The sequence below is a fragment of the Haliaeetus albicilla genome, chromosome 20 (assembly GCF_947461875.1).
Source record: "Haliaeetus albicilla chromosome 20, bHalAlb1.1, whole genome shotgun sequence".
In the NCBI taxonomy this organism is placed as follows: domain Eukaryota; kingdom Metazoa; phylum Chordata; class Aves; order Accipitriformes; family Accipitridae; genus Haliaeetus; species Haliaeetus albicilla.
The window spans coordinates 5948325-5969363 of record NC_091502.1 but is presented as its reverse complement, the minus strand read 5'-3'; the positions used below and the strand labels follow the sequence as shown (position 1 = coordinate 5969363).

The window sequence follows — 21039 nt, the reverse complement described above, 5'->3', positions numbered from 1 at the left end:
CAAGAGAAAATGGCCTCAAGTTGTGTCAGGGGAGGTTTAGGTTGGATATTAGGAAAAATTTCTTCGCTGAAAGGGTTGTCAGAATTGGAACAGGCTGCCCAGGGAAGTGGTGGAGTCACCATCCCTGGAGATATTAAAAAAGCGCGTAGACACGGCACTTCAGAACATGGTTTAGTGGGCATGGTTGATGGTTGGACTCGATGATCTTGAAAGTCTTTTCGAACCTAAATGATTCTATGACAATGTATCTCTTCTGCAGGATCTCTGAATGAAGGTATGGAGAATTCTATAGCAGACTCATTTAATTGGGGGCCGGAGGAATATGTACCAAAACAGAAAGTCAAATAATTGAAAATGTTTTGTAGGAAAGTTACACAGGTAATACAAAAAGTGTTTGGAAAAATGCATAAGTGTTGCCCAAGTAGCATCATGTTTAACGAGAAAATGTCAAGGATTTTTGTGATGAATGTTTTAATAAGAATGTATAGAAAGAGGAAAAGGGGTTTTCTAATACAGAAAAAGTGGTTTGGGAGGGATATTTTTGATCCTCATATTGCTTACAAAACCAATACCGCTTATATTTCACATCAGTGTATATGGTGCTTTTGGTATTTCTGACTATGTGAGGAAAATTGGACTATTTGGACATTTTGAAAGGTTTACTCAAGTGCATTACTTGTGAAGTTGTAGGAGCTCCTTGTAAAAGTTGCCTTCATTGTTTAAGTGTCCAAAAGGCTTGAGGTTTCTATTAATGGTTCTTTATTAAGCAACTTTGACAAGGAAGTGTTTAGAAGTGTGATGTTCTGAAAATCTTTAGTCAGCTACCCAAAATTGTCTGACAGCTGAGAGATCCCATCACTTTATATGTGCCAAACTTGGCATTTTCAGTCAGTGGTAAATTCATTTAGTAGTTGTTACTGTAGCAATTTCAGAGTCTGTTTATACTGCCCCTCGCAGTATACTGCCCTCTTCAGAAAAGAAAGCAAGTTGTTTGCAGAAGGAATGTGCATTAAAACCTGTGCTAACTTCATTCTGTCGTGGAGTAAAAAAATGGGAGAGGAGGGGAGGAGGAGCTGCAGCAGGATGTAGCTGTTCGGTTGTATGGAAAGATGGTCAGATGGCCACTGTCTTCATAACAAAAGTAAAGATTTGGAAGTTGTCTGTATTTCCCAACTATTTTTTTATTGAAATATTAGAAAATATTTTGCCTTCTTCTAGTTCCAGTAGCCGAGGATTTTTGCATACTGCAAAGGAGATACCTTCCTAGGAAGTGTAGTTACTCTGTCATTCTGTCTTGAACTTCTCTACTTTTCAGAAAGCAGGGTGCCCGCCTGCAGAACTAGCATTCTTTATATAAAGAGGGCTCATTACTTAAGGTGCTGTTTTGTCAGATTTGGATTTGGTAAAATACTTTTGCTATTGCTTTCTTCAAGCTTAGAAATATTTTGACTTTTTTGAAATTCCAGGGTGTTTAAGTAGGTTGATAACTGAAGTAGGTTGATGTAATGAGAATTGTATGGGTGTAATATATTGAGGAATATAATTCATATATGGATACCTGATATAATTTTTATATATATATATGTGAGGATTTTTTAAAGTAGTTTGAATCTGGTTTTGTCTTTTTTACAGCAAAAGTCCTGCCCAAGTTAGGTGAAATGTTGGGAATGCAAATACATTAACTGATAGGCAGACTATACTAGATTTCTTTCTTCACTGTAACTTTAAACTTGTTCTTTTGTTACTAGCTTGGTTTTTAATGTGCTGGCTTTCCAAGACGGCCAGATACCTGATCATGGTGCTGGAGAGAGAATAATGTGAATATAATCCTTCACTCTTTGAAGACCAGCTTAGTCATCTCGGCACATTGCCACACAGTAGTGATAGGTAAACTGGCTGAGATACCTCTCATAGCCAAATATATAAATACAAATATAGAGGTAAGACTTCTACAGAGGAAAGGCATTCTAGAAATGTGAGATCTAATTTCTGTCCTAAAGGTAATGAGCTGTACTAGCCAGATGGAAAAAGTATCAATGTAACTTTTGGTTCTGACATGAGAGAGGTATGGAGGACCAGAAGCACTTTGATCACAAATGTACCTTTGAAGTAAGCTTGGTCAATGCAAATCCTGCAGTAGGATTTAGTAAAAAACCTGGAGTATGATTTTAGAAACACTTAGATGCAGTTTCCAGTTTAGTTTTGTTGGGTTTTTTAGTACTGAATACATTGTTAAGGTTGTGGCAAAGTTATCACTGCATAAAATGCTGTGGAAGATAGGAATATAAATTGTTCAAAATACAGGAAATAGCCATAATAATTGTTTTGTCTGCATCCTGCTGTAGAGAGAAAATGCATTGATCTCTGTGTGTAATCTGTACTCATAATATAGAGGAAAAGTTGAAAAGATAAGAAAATCCTTTGATTAAATTGAGCAGTTTCAAAGTAGCCTGTGAAAAATTCACCTTATAAATAGGGTACACTTATCCCATATAAAACCTTGCTCTGTATGAGCTCCCAACTTTATCCAACTTGCTCTGAACACAAGTGACACAAAAGATAATCTTTGGGGCGTTGTTGTTTGAAATACTGTGTTTGTTCTGTGGACAAAGGTGTTTCAAGAAGTAAGTGCAAACAAAGCCCAGACAAACCACTGGAAAGTGCATAGTAATAAATTGCGTAGCCTTTTCACTTTTTTTTTTTCTTCGTCCAGAGCAGGAGGAGTTATATGTTAGTACAAGTAGGGTGATACGGAAGTGATGAGAGTACTATTTAAATGAAAAACAAAAATAAAATAGCGCTGTTAAGGACAATGGCATTGGCTACCACAACTGCATGCAAACCAAAGATTAAATAAGGCAGTTTTCTTCCTTCGTGTGAAAGTATTAGGAAGTATGAGATTACAGTACTACTGAATGCCTGTCAACCTGTGGAAGCTGCTCCAACAAAATGAGTGAACAAAAATTATACTCAGTGGTTTTTATTACCCATTCAAAATCCTCAGTTGTGAGGCAGAACTCTGAATTGAAAAAGGAGATGGGATTATATGCGGAATAACACAGTACCTAAAAACCAGTTTAGTACACTCTCTTCTTGCATTTGATGCTGCTCTGATGTGTCCACAGCATCCAGAGTCATCCTGAGCTACGAACGAGTAATCACTTGTGTCACAAAACCCACAGGAAATAAATTTCTGCAAGACTATTTGTTTTAATTCATTAGGTTTGTTATTACACTTTTGCATGATGTGTTAATGATATTTGACATGTTAGATTTTCCTGCTGTAATAATGTTTTTGCCCATGATATCCACCTTTCCTACTTTGGAGATTTAATACAGAAAGTCACACCCTGCAGCTCGTCCTGATGTATATTTTTAGGGAGTGGGAGAGTTGGCCTGGAAAGTCTAATTAATTTTTTTTCTTTCAACTCTAATTCCATTCCAATGAAAGTGGTAGAAAAGCCTGTGTATTAGGCTATGTACAAGCTCTAATAAGTTACGTTGCCCCAAGTTGGCAGTGACTGAGTGACAGCAATGGAAGGAAATTCTTGGAGTGTGTTCAGAGCATAAAAATGTAACAGTGAGGCCAACAGCTTTCATCAGGCTGAAACAGAGATAAAATATGGTGATGGTAACTAGCAGAAGGCCTCCCTGGCATAGATACGGCATCCCTCTATCTTCTATCTTATCCAAATACTTTCTGTACTTTTAAAATTTTTTGAGCATGTGTGCTTTGATAATTTATGTTTTTGGTTTTGTTGGGCTGTTACTGGTAATTTTAATGGTTTCTGGTTTTAATGAGAATTTTATTTAGATACTTGATTTACTTTTTTTTAAACAGATCTGAGATGTTCTTTGTGAGAAGATAATTAACAAGAAGTATTAAATTAAAATAGATTTTCTTTATTTTCCAGTGCTTTTCACAATTCATGTGTTTTTTTAATTAAAAAGATGACTTTAATGTTTAGGTTTAATACATGTTGAGTTCTGTGGAGCCATTGTTTTCACCAGTGTTTGTGGTGGTCTTTTGATGATAATTTATTTTAAAGCCCCGAATTTTGGTTGCATTTATTAACTGATTATCTTAATTGTGAATGCACATCTTTGAATTCAAGGAAGTAAATTAACTTCAGAAAAGTGCTGATACTATTATTTGAATATGGTTGTATTGACACTTTAATTGTGCTAGAGTACTATTTAGCATAGAAGTAGTCGATTTTGTTCAAAATGGGAAGAGAATTGTTTTCTTTAACCATAAAATGTTCAAAAAAGTCAGTTCCAATCCCTAAGAATGCAATAAAGAAGTGTTTTGGTGTATGTTATGATTACTTGAAGATCAACAAGGTTGTTAAGACAGGTGTACCTTAAGAAGCATAAATGTTTTGTGCATCATAGAGCCTGAGATGGGCTGTGACTTTTGCAAGGCTAGCTAAAGGCTAGTAGGTTTTTGCTGCACAGTTTTTCTTGTCAGAGGACCTAACTGGGAAGTGATAATATATTTCACATCAATATATTTCACCAAAGTGCTCTTCCAAGCAGGCTGCAACTTGGTAAGCCTTTGCAGTTGTCTTTCAAAACCTTCCCCCCCCCCCCCCCCCATGACATTGAATTACAAACTTCACAGCAAGTGTTTTATGCTTCTCAGGCACTTGCTCACATACAGCTGAAGAAGTGGAATTTTTTTGTATGATTGTAGGGTTGTATATTTGAATCTGTTCCTGTATTGTTTAATATAATGTTTTAAAGTCTAAAATATTAAAAAGTCATTCATTCTAAATCTTAATAGAATCATTGCTGAGACCATGATTGCAAAAGCAAAATAATTTAGGGATAAAAACACTTTGCTTAGTATTGTTCTTTTAAAGTTAAACTGCTTTTTTAAAATTAAAACCAGTGTTACACTTTTTTCAATTATCTTGGCTCATCAGAGGTAGAAATGGGCGGGACAGGCAGTTCTGAAAATTGGTGGCACAGCCTTTAACGATGCACAAATATGAGTGGTTAACATAAGTCACTGGTGTGACTCACCCCACCACTATGAACCCTCTACTGAGTAACGTTTTAGTAGCCTAACTCTGAAGTATAGGATTGTCCAAATGAAAATTGGTTAGGATGATACTAAAACCTTATTAAAAGGTGCATTAAAATGGAGGCATAAAGAGGATGAGTCTGTTCATAAATATACATGGGACTACTGCAAACAGTTTGTAAGTGGGGGGAAAAAAGGTAGCATCTACCTTCTAATACCATAGATAATTCAAAGGAATTTTGGTTACTCATCGATAGGTATGTTTAAAATCAACCTTTGAAAACTAATGAGTTCAGAAACACCCCAGTAGCAAAAAATAGGTGGAGAAATAGTTCCTCCAGACCTGGTTTGATGCTGAAAGTAGTAAGTATCAAAGATCACAATGGCTAAGCCCTGCAAAAATGCCAGGTTTTTTTCCTCACTGCTTTGATGACTAAAACTTAGGGGAAAGAGGACCCAACAGCAGAATACCTTTCCCGGAGCAGGAGAAAATGTCCTGTGATTTCCAGACAGCTAGTATGTGGACACAGAATAAGTAATCATCTCTCACTCCTATGAATAACTTGCTGTGAGCAACAGGAATGCTGGCTTTTTTTGATATGATCACATCTCATCAAGACATAGATTGGTATAATTTTCATGTTGTTTGCATTTTTATCTTCAAAATAGAAAACCAAATAAGTTCTCAAGTCTGAGTTTCCCCTCTCAATGAACACAAACAGTATGTGACTGCAGTGTTTGTTCAGTTGGAACAATGATTTAAAAAAAAAAAAAAAAGAGCAGTGCTGCAGAAAAGATGTGAAGAAAATGCACAGCTCATAACCTCAACGTGAATCAGTAGCCTTACACAGTGAGGCAAAACAAGATACCATACTGGGATTGTATAAAGTGGAAGATGCTGTGCAAGGCATGTAAAAATCCCTCTGCTGTATTTAGCATTAGTGAAGCCTCAGCAGGAGCAGTGTGTAATTTGGAGCACTCGAGTTCAAACAAATAGGTGGCTCAAGGCAGAACAGGTAGAGGGAAGCAACAAGAATGATCATACATCCAGAAAAAATATCCTACTAGGAAACACTGAGCAGAAGAGGGTTCTTTTAATCTAGGTGATAGAACTGAAAAGAGAGGTAGATCTTCAGGAGTGTATGAAGTCCTTGCACTGAAGGAGAGTGGTTGTCTGCTCTTTCTGCTGATGTGTAAGAGAAGAGGCGATGGGAGTAACCGCATTTGTTGTGTTAGAAAGAAAGGAAGAACGCTGCAATGGAGAAGAGTGAAAGAGAGTAGATTGCCTGGGAATTGTGCAGCCTTCATCATCAGAGACTTCAGGATCAGGGTGAACAGAAAGTGGTATCGTGTGTCCCGTCAGGCAGATGGATGAAGGTAACTGCCTGAAGTCCTTTGTAGATCTGGGAACCTGTCAGTTTAGCCTCTGGGGTTTTTTTAGCTCCTTTATTTGAAATTAGCCTGCTGCTTTGGATTTCTGTTTGCACTTTGCAAATAATGATTACATTTGAAGTACTTAAAAATATTTCAGTGAGATCTTTTTTCTTCAGTAGTAATAGTGATTAAATGCATAAGATTAGGATTTGTCTAGGAATCACACAAGGAGTCCTACAAAGCCCGATCTAGGACCAGATAAGATTTAGTGCTGTGCCATGGTCACAAGGCCATTCTTCCATGAGAATGAGTTATTGCCCTGCTGCTGAGGTGGGGTGTCAGGGGTGGTGGTGTGATTTTTCTTAAATTTTGTTCTGTGGGGTTGTCACAAAGTTGGTTTGTTGGCCTCTGAAGTACTCAGCTGTACATCACTGCATGGCTCTTCACATTTGGTTTAGGATCATAACAGCTTTCTCATTTGCATTTGTCTGGCATGAGCAAATTATTTTACTTGGCGGCAAAAGGAAATATGCCTCAATTAGAACAAAAATGAGTGACTTTAAAAAGTTGATCATTTGTAGTTATAAAAAAAAAGCTGTTTTAAAGTAGTGTGTTTTCAGAACACAATAGAAAAATCGTTGAAAGATTTTTCTCGTTCAGACCAAGTGATTTGAATAAGCACTTTAAACTTTCATTTTCTCTGGATAATTAAAATTAAACTGAAATTTAACAAGTCAAACTGAAGTTTGTCCAGATTTCTCCCTTCTGTTTCTAATGATGGCTTCTTTTTCTTTGCAAATAAATTTCTAATGTGTAATGAGTTGTCCAAAGAGATGAATCTGGGGAGTTGGTTTTTTTTCTCCAGATGGTGGACTTGAGTCAAAGATATCTAACAAGAATCCCTGACCCACATTTTGACTTTTGTTAGTGGACTTAAATGTTTTTCAGGGAGTCCTTAAAACGCTTATGTTTTAGGAATGCCAATACTTTCCCTGTACTGTTTTCTGGTAGATGTTTCCCTATTGAATTTAAATACTGATGAACTGTCATTTCGAAAATTCTTTCAACTAACAATGTTGTTCCATGCTACTAATGCAATGATTTTAGGAATGGGAACCTTCAGAATAAGACCTCTGATTTTAAATTTAAATTTTTTAGTCTGTAACTGTGATGTTGTATCTTTACAGTGATGCGACTATATAAGTATTTTTGTCTGTAGAAAGAATCTTCTGTTTCAAACAGAGCTGTTTCAGTGAAGGGCCTTTGACTCTAGGAAGAGGTGAACTGCTGTGAATGGTTATTCCAGATCGACTGAGGTTTTTCTCATTTTGCGGCTTTAGAAGACTCCTACACGGATTTCTAAATTGTCTGTATTTTTAAACTTTTTCTGTAAATCCTGAGAGGAAAAAAAATCGGGGTGTGAATCAAGCTGTTGCTAACCAGTATTGTCTTACCTCTTTGTGCTTTCTCTTCTCACCTACCTTGAACTTAGGGTAGAAGATCTTTGGGGCAGGAATTGTTACCCAGTGCTGTGCTGATTAATCATCTGGCATAATGGAGTCTTTGTGTGAATATGGCTCCTTATCCCTATCAAAATCCAAATAGTAAAATATTTTAAGGTAAAAACATCATGAGGATGTTACAAGCATTTTTTTAGCGTATTATCAACCTGTGAAAATGCAGGGGGAGGAAATTATACTTTAGGTCAATGTATTATTTATCTGAAAAATTTTAGTGCCTGTGTAATGTATCATTAACTGTACTCAAAAAATATTAATTAGGCATGTAGCTTATTAACACCTCAGACATACTGAAGCAGCTTTTGTAAAAGATATGCATGTTTTCTCTGAGTCACAACATAGCAATAGAATGGTTGATGTGGTGAAATTATGTGTTTTCTTATCTAGCAGTTTGAATTGCTTTAAACTTCTACATTAACTCTGAATTTAAAGATTTATGCTGCTTGTTTATTTCTAGGACTTTTCTAGAAACAATCAAAATTGAATGCTTTGTGAGCTGTGTGCCCACATACTGCATTTTTTTCTGTTGAAGCAGTACTTACCTGGAGTGTATGACTTACTAATAAAAACCAAAAAGGGATGGTGGTGGTGTGGGACACAAGTTCTTCTGCATATCTCTGAGCTAATGCAGCACAAGTTGGATCTATTGTTATTGCTGTTGGAAAGATAATGGGATATATCTTACCTTTTTGGTCATGGTCAAGCTACAACATTTTCTTCCGTCTTTAACCTGCTCTCAGAGAAGAGATGCAACACCTCAAATTCCCTTTAAATATTTTGTACGTGTATTGTACAGTTTCAGAAATCCATGTTGGAGCCTTTCATAAGCAATAGGAATTAAGTTTCTCAAGGAAATTTTTTGTGGATTATTAATTTTTGCACCTTGTTTTACACAATATGAATTACTTCTAGATCTCAAGATATCAAATTGTGGTCTTTTGTCTCTTTGAATGCGTTTACACCAGAGCCTGATAGTTTCAGGAAGACTTGAGAATTTCCTAGAATATATGCTTGGTAAATCACACTAAGATATTAAAATTTATTATATTGACTTTTAGGTAGCCTAAACTATCTTGCTGGGATACTTTTTTCTTCGGATCAATTTAAACTGAGAAAGCAAAGCAAGAGCTGTAACTCAGCCTTATTATAATTCTTACAGTTCACAACTGAATAGGAGCCCCTGTTTTGTCCAGGATTTACAGTATGAATGGGTATCTAAATCACTCCAGTTCAAAACTAGTCTAGCATACGTTTTCAGCTTTAGTTGTGAGTTTCCTGACTTTTTTTCCCTCAAAATAAGCACTGCAGATTTGACTTACATAAACAGTGTTAGCATTTGAGGAATCTTCTGACTGCAGATGCCAAGACTGGATTGTGGGAAACAGGACAGCAGAAAATATAGGATTAAGAAGTGAGTGGTAATGTTTCTAACCAGCTGACCTCTAGCTCAATTCTTTAACTCGCCTCCCTAGTAAAAGAAAGACAGGGAAGATGGAGAGAAAAAGAATGTAAAAGCAATGCTTTCCAGTTTTGCAACTGTCTGAATTGATACACGCTTGTAAATAGGAATAATTTAGATGACCTTTCTCTCCGATATAAAGTGGTATGGTAATGTTTAATCTGTGTCTCACTCAGGTATTTTGTATGTACAATGTGTCTGCAAATGCGCCTGATGACCCTGGGCAAAACGTGTTGCAGAGTTGGCTTCCCGTCCCTGTGCCGGGGGTGCAGGTGGTGGGCAGCAATGGGACTGCTTCCCACCAAAGGGACCTAGGGCAATTTCGGTAGGAATCTCGGCGGCTCGGCAACTGCCAGCTCATGCGGGTTGAGGACAGACACCGGAGTGTCAGTTAGGGAGCATGGTGCTGGAGCACAGAAACACCGAAAAGAAATGTGAGGAAGATGCAGTCAGGGAGAGCCTGTGTCTGGGTCCTTGCACAGCTTTACTGTGACAGAGAAACTTGTCGTTTTTATCAAAGTTGGTTTAAAACTGGCAAAACAAAGCTTAACTAACTTTTCAGAGACTAATGTTTAGGTTTATCGTGGTATATGTATTGTATATTTATTTTTTTTTCCACAGAAACCTGCTAATATTTTAGTTATGGGTGAAGGTCCTGAGCGAGGAAGAGTAAAAATTGGTATGTTTATATCTTTGATAAGTCCCAGTGTAGCATTTAAGCTAGAATGTTCTGAAGGTGCAGTTGTACCACCTAAAGTAGTCACTGTAATACTAGTATGTGCCTGGGCACATTGCCTAAATGCTCTTTTCTGAGTGACTGGCTTCTTGATATTAGCCCCATGCACCAGTTCTGACGATGAAATGCTGTAGCCTCATCAATAAAAAGTGGAAAATGTCGTTATATTTTGTTTAAGTGGGTGTTTGTGTGGGGTGGGGGATTTTGATATGGGGATAAAGATGACAGCTAGCTAGGGGGAAAGGAGGAGAAAGGGGATTTTAAAATGTCCTCCATTTACCCCTGTGATGCCATGACATTATCTTGCTGCTGCTTATAAAATCTAAATAGGGAACTACTCATTACTACAAACTTTAAATTTTATAATGGAATCAAAGGTGGCGTTTAGCCTACAAAATATTCTTGAAAGGGTAGACAGGTCCCTTGGAGATAAATGCAAGGGATCCTAAAAGTCCAGAAAACGCAGTAATCCAGCCAAAATGCTTAGTGAGAACTACCGCTAAATGCTCAAACTGGGGTGTACACGGGTAGGAAGGACCCAACACTTTCCCCACTATTGTAATATATTCTGGTGGGAGTTACTGTTCACAGTGAGAGGATAATTTGTAGAACTTCAATTGTTTTAAATTAAAGTAAATAAATAAATAAAAATTAACTGTAGTCTAACAGAAATAAGCTATACCAGGCTGTGCATTAGTGTGGTGGCAGTGCTTTGGTAGCAGACTGCTAATGCACAGCCTACTTATATTTGTTATGGTAATGCAGCCCCATTTGGAAGGGTTTTTTTTAAAGCTAATTCATCTTTTTCACTTCCCTCTGGCTTTCTTTTATGAGATTATTCTTCTGCATTGTTGCTCTGTACTCTTATTGTTTTGTTTATCTGAACTATATTGTTAATCACTAGTATAACGATTCAGGGTAGAATTCTCTTGGAGTGTTTAGTCCTGCTCTAGTCCTTCCCTCGCCCTTTGAAATCTAAGGAGCAGATGGGCCAGGGCTGAACACTTCTGCAGATCCTACCCTGAAAGTTTTAAACGCCCTTCCGAGGTTTAAGGTTGACAGTAGAGCTTGAGGTCTTCTCCGTACAAAACAGGTACAGCATGGACAGCGGAAGGGAAAATTTCTTCCTATTACCTTATTCTTCATGGAGCAGTTGCTTCCAAAATTGAGAATGTAGGTCATCCTCTGGGCATGTTCACTTTCAACTGTGGTGGTGATATTTGCTGTATACAACTACTTGCTAGTAATTGCACATAGACCACCCATTTATTTCTTAATTTATAGTTTTGAATTAATTTGGGAATAACTTAGAACACAACTAAATTTAGTCAGACTCTGTTAATGGACAGGTGAAAGATTCTGTATCGGACCACCAGTCCTCTGAGCCATCCATTCCCAGCGGTGGAAGAGGGAGGGGGACCCTGGATTTCTAAGTGTGTTATCAAAATGTAGATTTCTTTTTTTTTACTATTATTTTCTTAAGATATTACCACAGCAGGAAAAGAATGCAGAAGTTATACCCCTACCAAGGGCTTCCACTTTTCCAGTGTAACTAATTTTTCTAAAAAATACATAACTGGCATTTAACTTAAAATAATTTTTATAGGCTTTTTGTGTCATTTTGAGTCATAAATTCACTTTCTGCCAACAATTTTCCTTATTTTTCATAGTTACTAGTGACTTGATCATATCTTGAGTAATCGATATTTTAATGTAGAAAACTGTAAAATGTTTCTCTTTTTAAATGCATTAAAACAATCATAAATAGGAATGCATATGAAAAAAAAATTAAGGGTTGTGTAGTCAAGTTAGAGACCTATATTTACACTGCAGTTTTCCCTCAACCAGTGAGCTATAGCATGTAGGTCCTTTTCCCTCAGAATTGCTGCTCATCTCATTTCATTCGAGTCTTTCTCAGCATGTGTATAGTCCTGCACCACAGAGTCCCTCTGTCTTGGGATTTGGGGAGTGGTGGGTCGGGAAAGCGATTTGGTGGGAGAAGGTGCATATTTTAGTCTCTGCCCATTTTTTCCTGTATCACTTACATTTGGTAGTTCAGACAGTTTTCTAGGCAGTTGTATACTACCAATTTTAAAAAGCAGTTTTTAATGATATAATGCCCCCAAACAGCATTTTAAAATCATAGCCTAAATGGTATTTAGTACTGGTATCTCGATACTGGAAATACGTCTTGACAGAAAATTAGCAGGGAGGCAGATGCTGTAGGCCTAGTTGCTGGTTTTGTGTGAAGGAAATCTTGCTACAGCTAACTTCATGAGGAGGGAGCTTTTGTGATGTGCACGTATGTATTATAAATCATTCTAACCTTTTTAGAACCTGCATTTTGCTCACATTTAAAATGCTGCTTGTTGAAAGACCATCCTGTAATAATGGAATATTTTACCAGAGACTATCAGGTATAATGAGTCAGGATTTACCAGTGTCCTGAGAAGTGAGTTGATGCGCTTTTTCAGAACAATGGTTAATTCTTTGTTCTAAATGGCTCATGTTAGTAATGATTTATAATGATATACTTTATAGGTGATGACATCCAGTAACTGCTACAAAAGCTTTAAGAAAATATGCTCACAGAATTTATATCTGCTACAGTCTGCGTTTGCATTTTATTTAGCAGTGATGGTAGCGCTAACAAGTAAACTCTGTTTTTAAAAAAGAAAATAAAAAATTGGTAGATTTCGTCAAATTTTAAAGCATCTCTCTTTGACTTTTGCAGCTGACATGGGCTTTGCCCGATTATTTAATTCACCTCTGAAGCCTTTAGCAGACTTGGATCCAGTAGTTGTAACGTTCTGGTATCGAGCTCCAGAGCTGCTTCTGGGAGCAAGGCATTATACCAAAGCTATTGGTAAGTAAATTGGATGAAAACTTACTGTTTTGTTCTTCATGTAAAGTGTACCCAAATATTGAAGCATTGATAAATAGTACAAAGGACAGTAGGTGAGTTAAAGGTATGTTACTGATTTCTTGAAGAAATATTAAACTTTGACAAATTGTTTAGTTTACTATGGTCTCTGGCTATATATAGGAATGAAATATTTCTGGGTCTTGGCTCCAAATGCCCTGGGATGCAATGTAAATTTATATGGCTTTCACGCAAGACTTTTATAAATGCTGTTAGAGGCAATAAAAAATACGGATGGATCTTCAAACTATTAGTACAATCCATATTATGATGATGAGGCACAGTGCATTAATTTTGTTGTGGATGTTTTTACGTAATCTAATAAATATGTGAAATAAGGAATGTACAGAATGGAGAATACATTGGCTGCACTGAAACTAAACTGTAAAAATAAGCTGCATTTTAGCCTCTCTCTATGTCTTTTTCAAAGCACAGCTGTGAACAGGAATTGCTCGAAGTAGTGAGATGTGGTCAGAGTCATGCAACAGGCTGGGCTGTGATGCTGCATCAGGCATAGCCAGAACAACCCAAACCTCAGAACGCGGATGCTGCGAGGATGGCATTGGCTACATCAGCTTAACGCTACATCCTCCTCTCCGCTTAATTCATACTTACCAGTCTGAATTTTAACAGTTTTGGCATGGCACGGTTGACTTTGCTCTGCCAGTCTCTGCTTGTGCCGTTTGAGGGGTAAGGGATCACTGATGGCAGGAGCCAGTGTGGGCTGTGCCCGTAGGATGGGGGAATAGCCTGGTAGCAGGCTTAGAGGGAGGTTCACCTTTAGTGGATGTGAACAGCTTTGCCGTGGAAGGGAGAGAGACTGTAGGGAAGAGGACTGGGAAGTTTTTTCTCTTGCTGGCTGGTTTAAAAGATATGTTAAAGCCTGGCAACCGTTTCTGGGGGAATAACGTCCCCTGCAATGCTCCGTTTCCTTTGCACAAACATGGAGGTTGTATGTCAGCGTACATGGTGTTGTTTCTGTACCCTGAAATTCTTTCCTCAGACCTTGGCCATTATTTTTTTAAGATCATGTCAGTGTTTTTGTCATAAATTCTAATGTTTATGGCTTAAATGTATTTTCATTTACCTTTCTGTTAATACTATATTTCTTTTATAGATTGAATACGTTTCTTTATATGTTGCTTTAAACTGCTTTTTTTTGTTGTATTTGCATGTTCCTTCACTTTACTGACATTTTCTTCTGCTTGCAGCATGTGAAACTGCATGGATGGTCATAGCCTTTAGTACGTAATTTTTTTTCAGCATAGATAAAAACTGACTGTATACAAACACTGAGTAATGGGGTTATGCTCTCTGCATCATTTGCTTTTGTCCTTGTTCATGACCTTTTCTTGTTCATTCAAGGTTCAGTGTAGCATTACTTTATGTAAGTTAAAAATTGCATTTGTATATGCTAGAAAAAAATCAGGAAAACAACTGGGAAAATGCAGGCTATCTGATTTTGCAGATTGGGACACAACAGTTAAAGGGGGTTGGTGTTTGGTTTTTTTGTTTTGGTTTGTTTTTTTTTTAATGAATGTTGATCAAGAAAAGGGGTGAGGTACGTGGGCATGGAGCGATTTTCTTGTTATTCTCTTTCCACAAGATTTTATAGATAACATTTATCTTATTCCACTATCACTGCTCTTCAGCTTGTATTTTTGGGGTTGTTTAATACTTACGAAACCCAGTGGCTGATCAGAGAGGGGACGTTTCTTGGTGGGGACAGTATGGCAGTGAATGGGCAAGATGTTGGTTGGCTTTTCTTCATTTGTATTTTATGTGTGGACGGTTACCCAAATAGTTTCCTTTGGTTTTCTTCTTAATCAAATTACTTTTTTACAGCAATAAATGGTAACTACACTTTAAAAACCACACAAAAGCCTGTTTGATACTCTGTCAGCTCCACTGTAGTTACTGAGTTGTGTACCTCTATCCGTAGCTAAAAGGAAAAGTCAAGGAAGTATTCCACTTCCACAATAGAAACTTGAAATACTCAATGCAGGTACCTTATCTCTGACAAGCTAAAAAATAACATTTTACCTCACTAAGATGCTTTTGGAAAGATCCATTTGATTTTTTAATTTCTGTTCTCCTTTTTTAAAGATATTTGGGCCATAGGGTGTATATTTGCAGAGCTGCTAACATCAGAGCCAATATTCCATTGTCGACAAGAAGATATCAAAACTAGTAATCCTTATCACCATGACCAGCTGGACAGAATATTCAATGTAATGGGATTTCCTGCAGGTACATACTGTATTTTTTTAACACTGCTGTTCAAAGAAAGATATCTGTATTGCTTTCTTCACATATGAAGGTGGCAGCTGATCAAAGCAACAAAGCTGTTCAAACACAGTCTTTATTTCATGAGTTATAAATCTAGAATCTAATAGTCATATTAGATAATTTTCCTATTATTAATGATAGGACTATCTTTGTGCATACATGTACCAGTGTTTTACAGTTTTAAAATATCATGTTTAATGGTGGATGATTAAAAATCAGAAGAAATATTTCTGCATTTCTTCAGTACTGATTATAGATTTGGAAAGGGACTGATGATTGGGTGAAACCAAGCAAAAATCTATATATTTAGTGAATATTATGCAGACGTTTAACTCATCCTAAATCATACATAGCATTTGGAAGTAGGGGAGGGTATTTTACTTTTTTCCCTGGTAGAAGGCTTGTGATATGGAGAAAATTTCTTTATTCCAAACCAGAACAAAGAACAGGTTGCATGAACGAAAACAAATTACAATGTGGATATCACTTGTTGCGTTTTCCCCTCAGTGTTGGTCATATCTTGTTTTTCTACAGGCTGTCCTGCATCTTTCAGTTAATGAATGCTTTGTCTTCTACTGTTCACACAATTGCAGATGTCAGAATAACAGGGGCCTTAATTTTACTTTTTGGTCATCTTTCTCCTCACTGCTTGTGTTCCCTGCTGTTGTCCATTCACTGTTAATAATCTTCTTCTTTACTGTTCTGGTGGACTTTCTTCTTCCTATCACATGAATTTTGTGGACTGTTATGTTTGTGTGGTTCTAGAATGTTGTTATTAAATTTGCTCTTATTTTTCCCTTTGACTTTTTTTTTTTTTTTGTCCTGAAGCAATGTCCTTCATTGTTTCTATACTGCTGTATGAGATTCCTGGAAGTGTTGCCTTTGCACATGAAGTACTTTTATTTTCTTGAAAATCCCCCTTAATTTTGCTTCTTTAAGCAATACTGTCCTATTCTGCTTTTAGCCTAGAATTTTACCCTTTTCTTATGTTTTTCTTACTTCATTTGGGTTTTACATTGTCTTTGTGTAGCTTACAGAAATAGATGATATTCTCATTATTGTTTTCTGATTGGTTTAAATAATCCTTTCTAATGGTCTGCATTTGATTTTGAAGGTCTTTGGTTCTTACCAAGTAATATTGTTTTTCATGTAATTGCAGCAAATGTTTTGCTTTTTAATTGACATTTGCCATATTTGAAACAGTTTCACATGTCTTTGGAATAGGGAAAGAGGAGAATCTTTTATTTAAATAAATAATAATTAGTCTCTGATTTATTTATTCACTTAATATTTTTTAAGCTCCCAGTGTTCTGCAGTTGTGATAAGTCTTAGTAAACATTTGACTTGAATCAAACTACTTGCCCACAGAGGCTTTTCAGGAGTTACAGAGTGTAATACATTTGAGGCTAGGTGCTGGTAGTGATTTTTTTGTTTGTTTTATTTTTAAGTCTGTTTCAGGCTTTGTCTACACAAAGCAGTTGAGATGAAATATTCTTTAATTTGAGTGTGCAAATATTACTTTTTCTTAACCTTTTGTTGGCTAACAGTATTTCCTTTACATGGAGACAGCAGAAATTTGCACAGTACCCCTGGGCATTTTCCTGTAACTAAAGACAGTGCTGTCAGAATGGGAAGTCCCTTAGAAGGAACATTTGTGAGAGTCTTGTGTACTCCTGTCCCGAGATCATGACTGTGCCTGAATAGATTAAGTAACAGTCCTGAAGGTTGTAAGCGCAGTGGCTGACGTGTTTTTCTTCTATGTTGTCTTTTGGGCATATGGTGATCTTCACTGTAGCTGGCAACTGTTTTTTTTAAAGCTCTTGAGTTAATCAGCCTGAACTGGAACTTCTTAGGTGTTCGTATGGTGAAGATTTATTGTGAAGAGGTGACGAAGGAATATGAGCCAAGTAGTACAAAGAAATAAGTAACTGCAAGGTTAGAGAAGCAGACTAAAAAAAAAAAGCCAAAACAAATCAAGGCTATGGAAATACTTGGAAAGGCTTTGTTTTACTTGGGGGGGGGGGGCAAGGAAAAAAAGTATTAATAAATATTGATTTTGCAGATAAAGATTGGGAAGACATAAAAAAGATGCCTGAACATTCAACTTTAATGAAAGATTTCCGGAGAAACACGTAAGTCTGCTTTGAGTTGAGCTTTCTTAAGAAAGTATGTTTTACTTCTTTCTCCTACCCTAAATTTCTTGTAGCTCAGGTTGTTTTCTATGTAGATGCCAAACAAGGACTATGAAATGGTTATGACTTAGATTGTGAAAAAAAGAAAAATAAAGTAGTTTCATAATGGTGAACTTGGCCTGTCAAGGTGGTGTGAATCAGAAGAGTAGCCAGAGACGCTGTAAATGGGAAGGTGGCAGGTGTGAAATGCGTGATGCCAGTAAGACCCCACACAGCTCTGAAGATTGCTAAGCACAGTTTGTCACAGCTGTTTCCAAACTGGAGGTACTGGAAACAATTTTCCTGTGATAGCTGCATAAAAGGGATCTGGTGACCTTATGCTGTTTCCAGCAAACAGTGGGTATAATTGTCAGGTTTGGTATCTAGGGTAGCTTATGAAGACTAAAGAAAAGAATACCTCTCAGTTTTGCTGTCACATTGCCGAAGTCTAATACCTGCACCTAAGACCCTAACCCTGTTGCCTTGTTTCCATGCTGAGGGATTTGGGGCTGTACTGTTACATACATTTCTTGCACCTGCCATGCTATTGTAACCATTTAGAAACCTTATTTCTGAGCTCCTCTTCAAAAAAGTGAATTTATGGATGTTCTTGTAGCAACCTGTACATTGTAGGAGAGTGTTAAGATGGGCTTAGTATTTATCTCCATGTTTATTGGCATTAGAAATATACAGAATGAAACTGTGTAGTAGTAAAACTGCTAAAAGGCAGTTTAAATCCACGTGATAGTTTGCATGTGGGTTAAAAGTGTTCTTTCTGTGTGGATGTGATGTGTTTTTACAAGCATGTGAGGGAAAGAAATGCATTTCTGTACTGTCTGATTTTTAAGCAATCTCTGATGTTAGTAGTTGTGGTTTTGCCCTGCCTAGTGGATTAGCAAGAGACTAAACTGTTCTTATTAATAAGTTTTGTGACTACTAAGAAAGCTTTGCAGTATCGGTGATTTGCATATTAGAAATGTCACATTTTTTTCCTTTTCTAGGTATACCAACTGCAGCCTTATCAAATATATGGAAAAACATAAAGTTAAACCAGATAGTAAGGCATTTCACTTGGTAAGTTCCTGCACGCATAAAAAACCAAAACCCTCATATAAGTTACAGATGTTCAAGCTGAGAGTTGAGCTAGTGTTAAGTATTCTGTGACTAAGTTTATCTTATAAATATTATACTGTATTTTATAAATAAAGTTAGGAATAACTGATATTCTGCAGTCTGAGATTTGCAAAACCACTTTATCTTCTCACGTTGATAAAATGATTCTGTGTGTCATTCACTGGATTAGGTTCTGTATCAAGTATATCAGAAGTTTTCAGTCTTTAAGTCATGTTTAGTTTATAATTATATTTGCAGTGTTGCTGCAACTCTTAGCCATTTTGCTGCTTTGCATACTTTAAATAGCCTATTTTTTATTTTTAAAAAAATTCCTAAATGCCTAATTTTTTACATATTCATTATTAAGCTTACATCTTACAGACTTAAAAAAATTGAGGCTTAACCTGTAGTTTAGAAAATTTTAGTATGTCTTCTGGTGCACTAATCCTTTGTAGCTTTCTTATGAAAACATCCTAGTACTCTTACAACAATGATTTTCTCTCTAGAATGTATAAGTATTTTTATGAAGACTCCAGTTAAAATTATATACTTGCTTAGCTCTGGAAGTGCCTGCGTTATGTTGTTTCAGAAATTACTATATTGGGCCATTTCTTCTGTGTTTTAAAGAACATTCAAGTCTCTAAAATAAAACATATATATATATATATACACACACACACACACACACACGGAGAAGAAAAAATTTAAGTATATCTAGTCTCTCTGAATGGACATTTTCCCTATCTTCATGTTTCCAACCCAGATGAAATGTTTTCAGGCTAGAATTATAAGGTAGATATATTATTTTGGGGGGGGGGGGGGGGGGGGGCAGGAGTGAGGGAAGAAAACAGGAAGCTTTTTTGATCTTGGAGAGGAGAGGAATAAATTGAAGAAAAGGGAAGATGGTTGAGGCCTGGGTGTCTGAGGACCATGTGGCTTTTGTTCAAGTCACTGGAAGCTGTACCTTCTCTGATGATCAGACCCACGGGTTTTTAAGCAGCCGTCTTTCTTCTGTTCAGTAGTTTTTCCTCCATATAAATTTTGGAATTTATCTTTCAGTCACAGCAGCTCTGAGGCAATATTCTTCTTCTGGCATACTACATGAGCAAGTTTGAATGGGGGTTTCCAAGCAGATGAGTTATACTGCAGCTGGTCTAAAATAGAATGTATATTCAAGGTTCAGATTAAAACCAAAAGTATAACCAGCTGAATCAAGTAATCATTGTGAGAGATTACCTGGTAGTTGTACCATTATGCATCAATTTACTGTGATGTGTCTCTGTTCTCCAAAGTTAAAAGTTGGTGAAATACTAGAGTTGTTTACTCAAGCAAGGAAACTAGTCTTCTATGGTAGAGGCTTTTGATTTTTGTTTTTTATGGATTTTTGTATCCAAGCATAACTGGAAGCTGCTGAGCAGTCTGTGTATTTGTACGTAATGCATAAATAGTTTGTGTTGATACATGAAGAACTGAAGTGCCTGTTATGCACAGGCAAAACAGTCCATCCCATTTTGCTCATAATTAATCCAGTTTTTACCACGTAGCTATTTATAACAGAGCTTCATAAATGCATTTTTAGTATTTACCATTATGTTCTAACGTTTTAGTATGAGAATACACACTCTAAAAAAAGATATATTTGACATAGTAGAGAGAGCAAGTAGAGAATATCTCATATTCCTATCAAAGCCTAAATAATATTTCTGAAGATTATGTTAAGTAATTCAACAAGCAAAAAACAATGAACATGAAGTATCTGTTGAATATGATGTTTTGCATAGAATGGGGTTTGGATATAAAAACTAATCCTTTGACTCTTAAGTAAAGCAAATTGAGTGAATTTCTCTCATCAGCCACTCTAGGCCAGTGTTCTGTAAAATTATGCAACTGCGTGCATCAGTACTTACCTTTCTAACTCTACCTTCTTTGAGAACAAACGTGCTGCTTGTCACCTACAAATTTGACTTGTGACATATTTGGAGTCTAAAGCTCTCAAAATTAAGCTTATGTTGCTGTACCAAAATCTGACAGTGGCTAATTACGACTACTGGTGAACAGCTGAGAAAATTCAGTCAGTTCTGCCTGTTAAAATCAGTTGCATTAGATTTTCATATCATATCTAGGCAACCTGAGGTAAAAACATTTTCCATGCAATAACCTGTATAACATGGCCAGTGACTTCATCTTCAAATAACATAAGTGCTTTTCCCCTCCCTTGATTCCTCAACTATTTCTTTCTCACCGCTCTCCGGTCTGCTGGCTCAACACCAAGCTCAGGTAGAAGTGAGTAGGTCAGGCTTTGCTGTACATCTTGGCAGTCCATAAAAAGACCTTCTCTGAATGAACTAGTTTCTCTTACAAGCTGTGAGTGCTCTGGCCAAACTGACCTGAAATTTCTCATCCGCTCTCCCAGTCTCGCAAATTT

At 36.8% G+C, this 21039-nt stretch overlaps 1 protein-coding gene across 5 annotated transcripts in view; it reads left to right on the top strand.

The window, feature by feature from the left end:
• CDK8 (cyclin dependent kinase 8) overlaps window positions 1–21039 on the top strand; it is an 87639-nt gene that overhangs the window by 54197 nt on the left and 12403 nt on the right. For 4 of the 5 annotated variants that reach the window (XM_069808113.1, XM_069808111.1, XM_069808114.1 and 1 more), the window contains 5 exons: window positions 10004–10061; window positions 12853–12984; window positions 15148–15291; window positions 17393–17462; window positions 18503–18575. In XM_069808113.1, coding sequence (XP_069664214.1) covers window positions 10004–10061; window positions 12853–12984; window positions 15148–15291; window positions 17393–17462; window positions 18503–18575 — 477 coding nt within the window. The remainder of the gene's footprint in view (window positions 1–10003; window positions 10062–12852; window positions 12985–15147; window positions 15292–17392; window positions 17463–18502; window positions 18576–21039) is intronic. The other variant, XM_069808116.1, reaches the window with a different exon arrangement.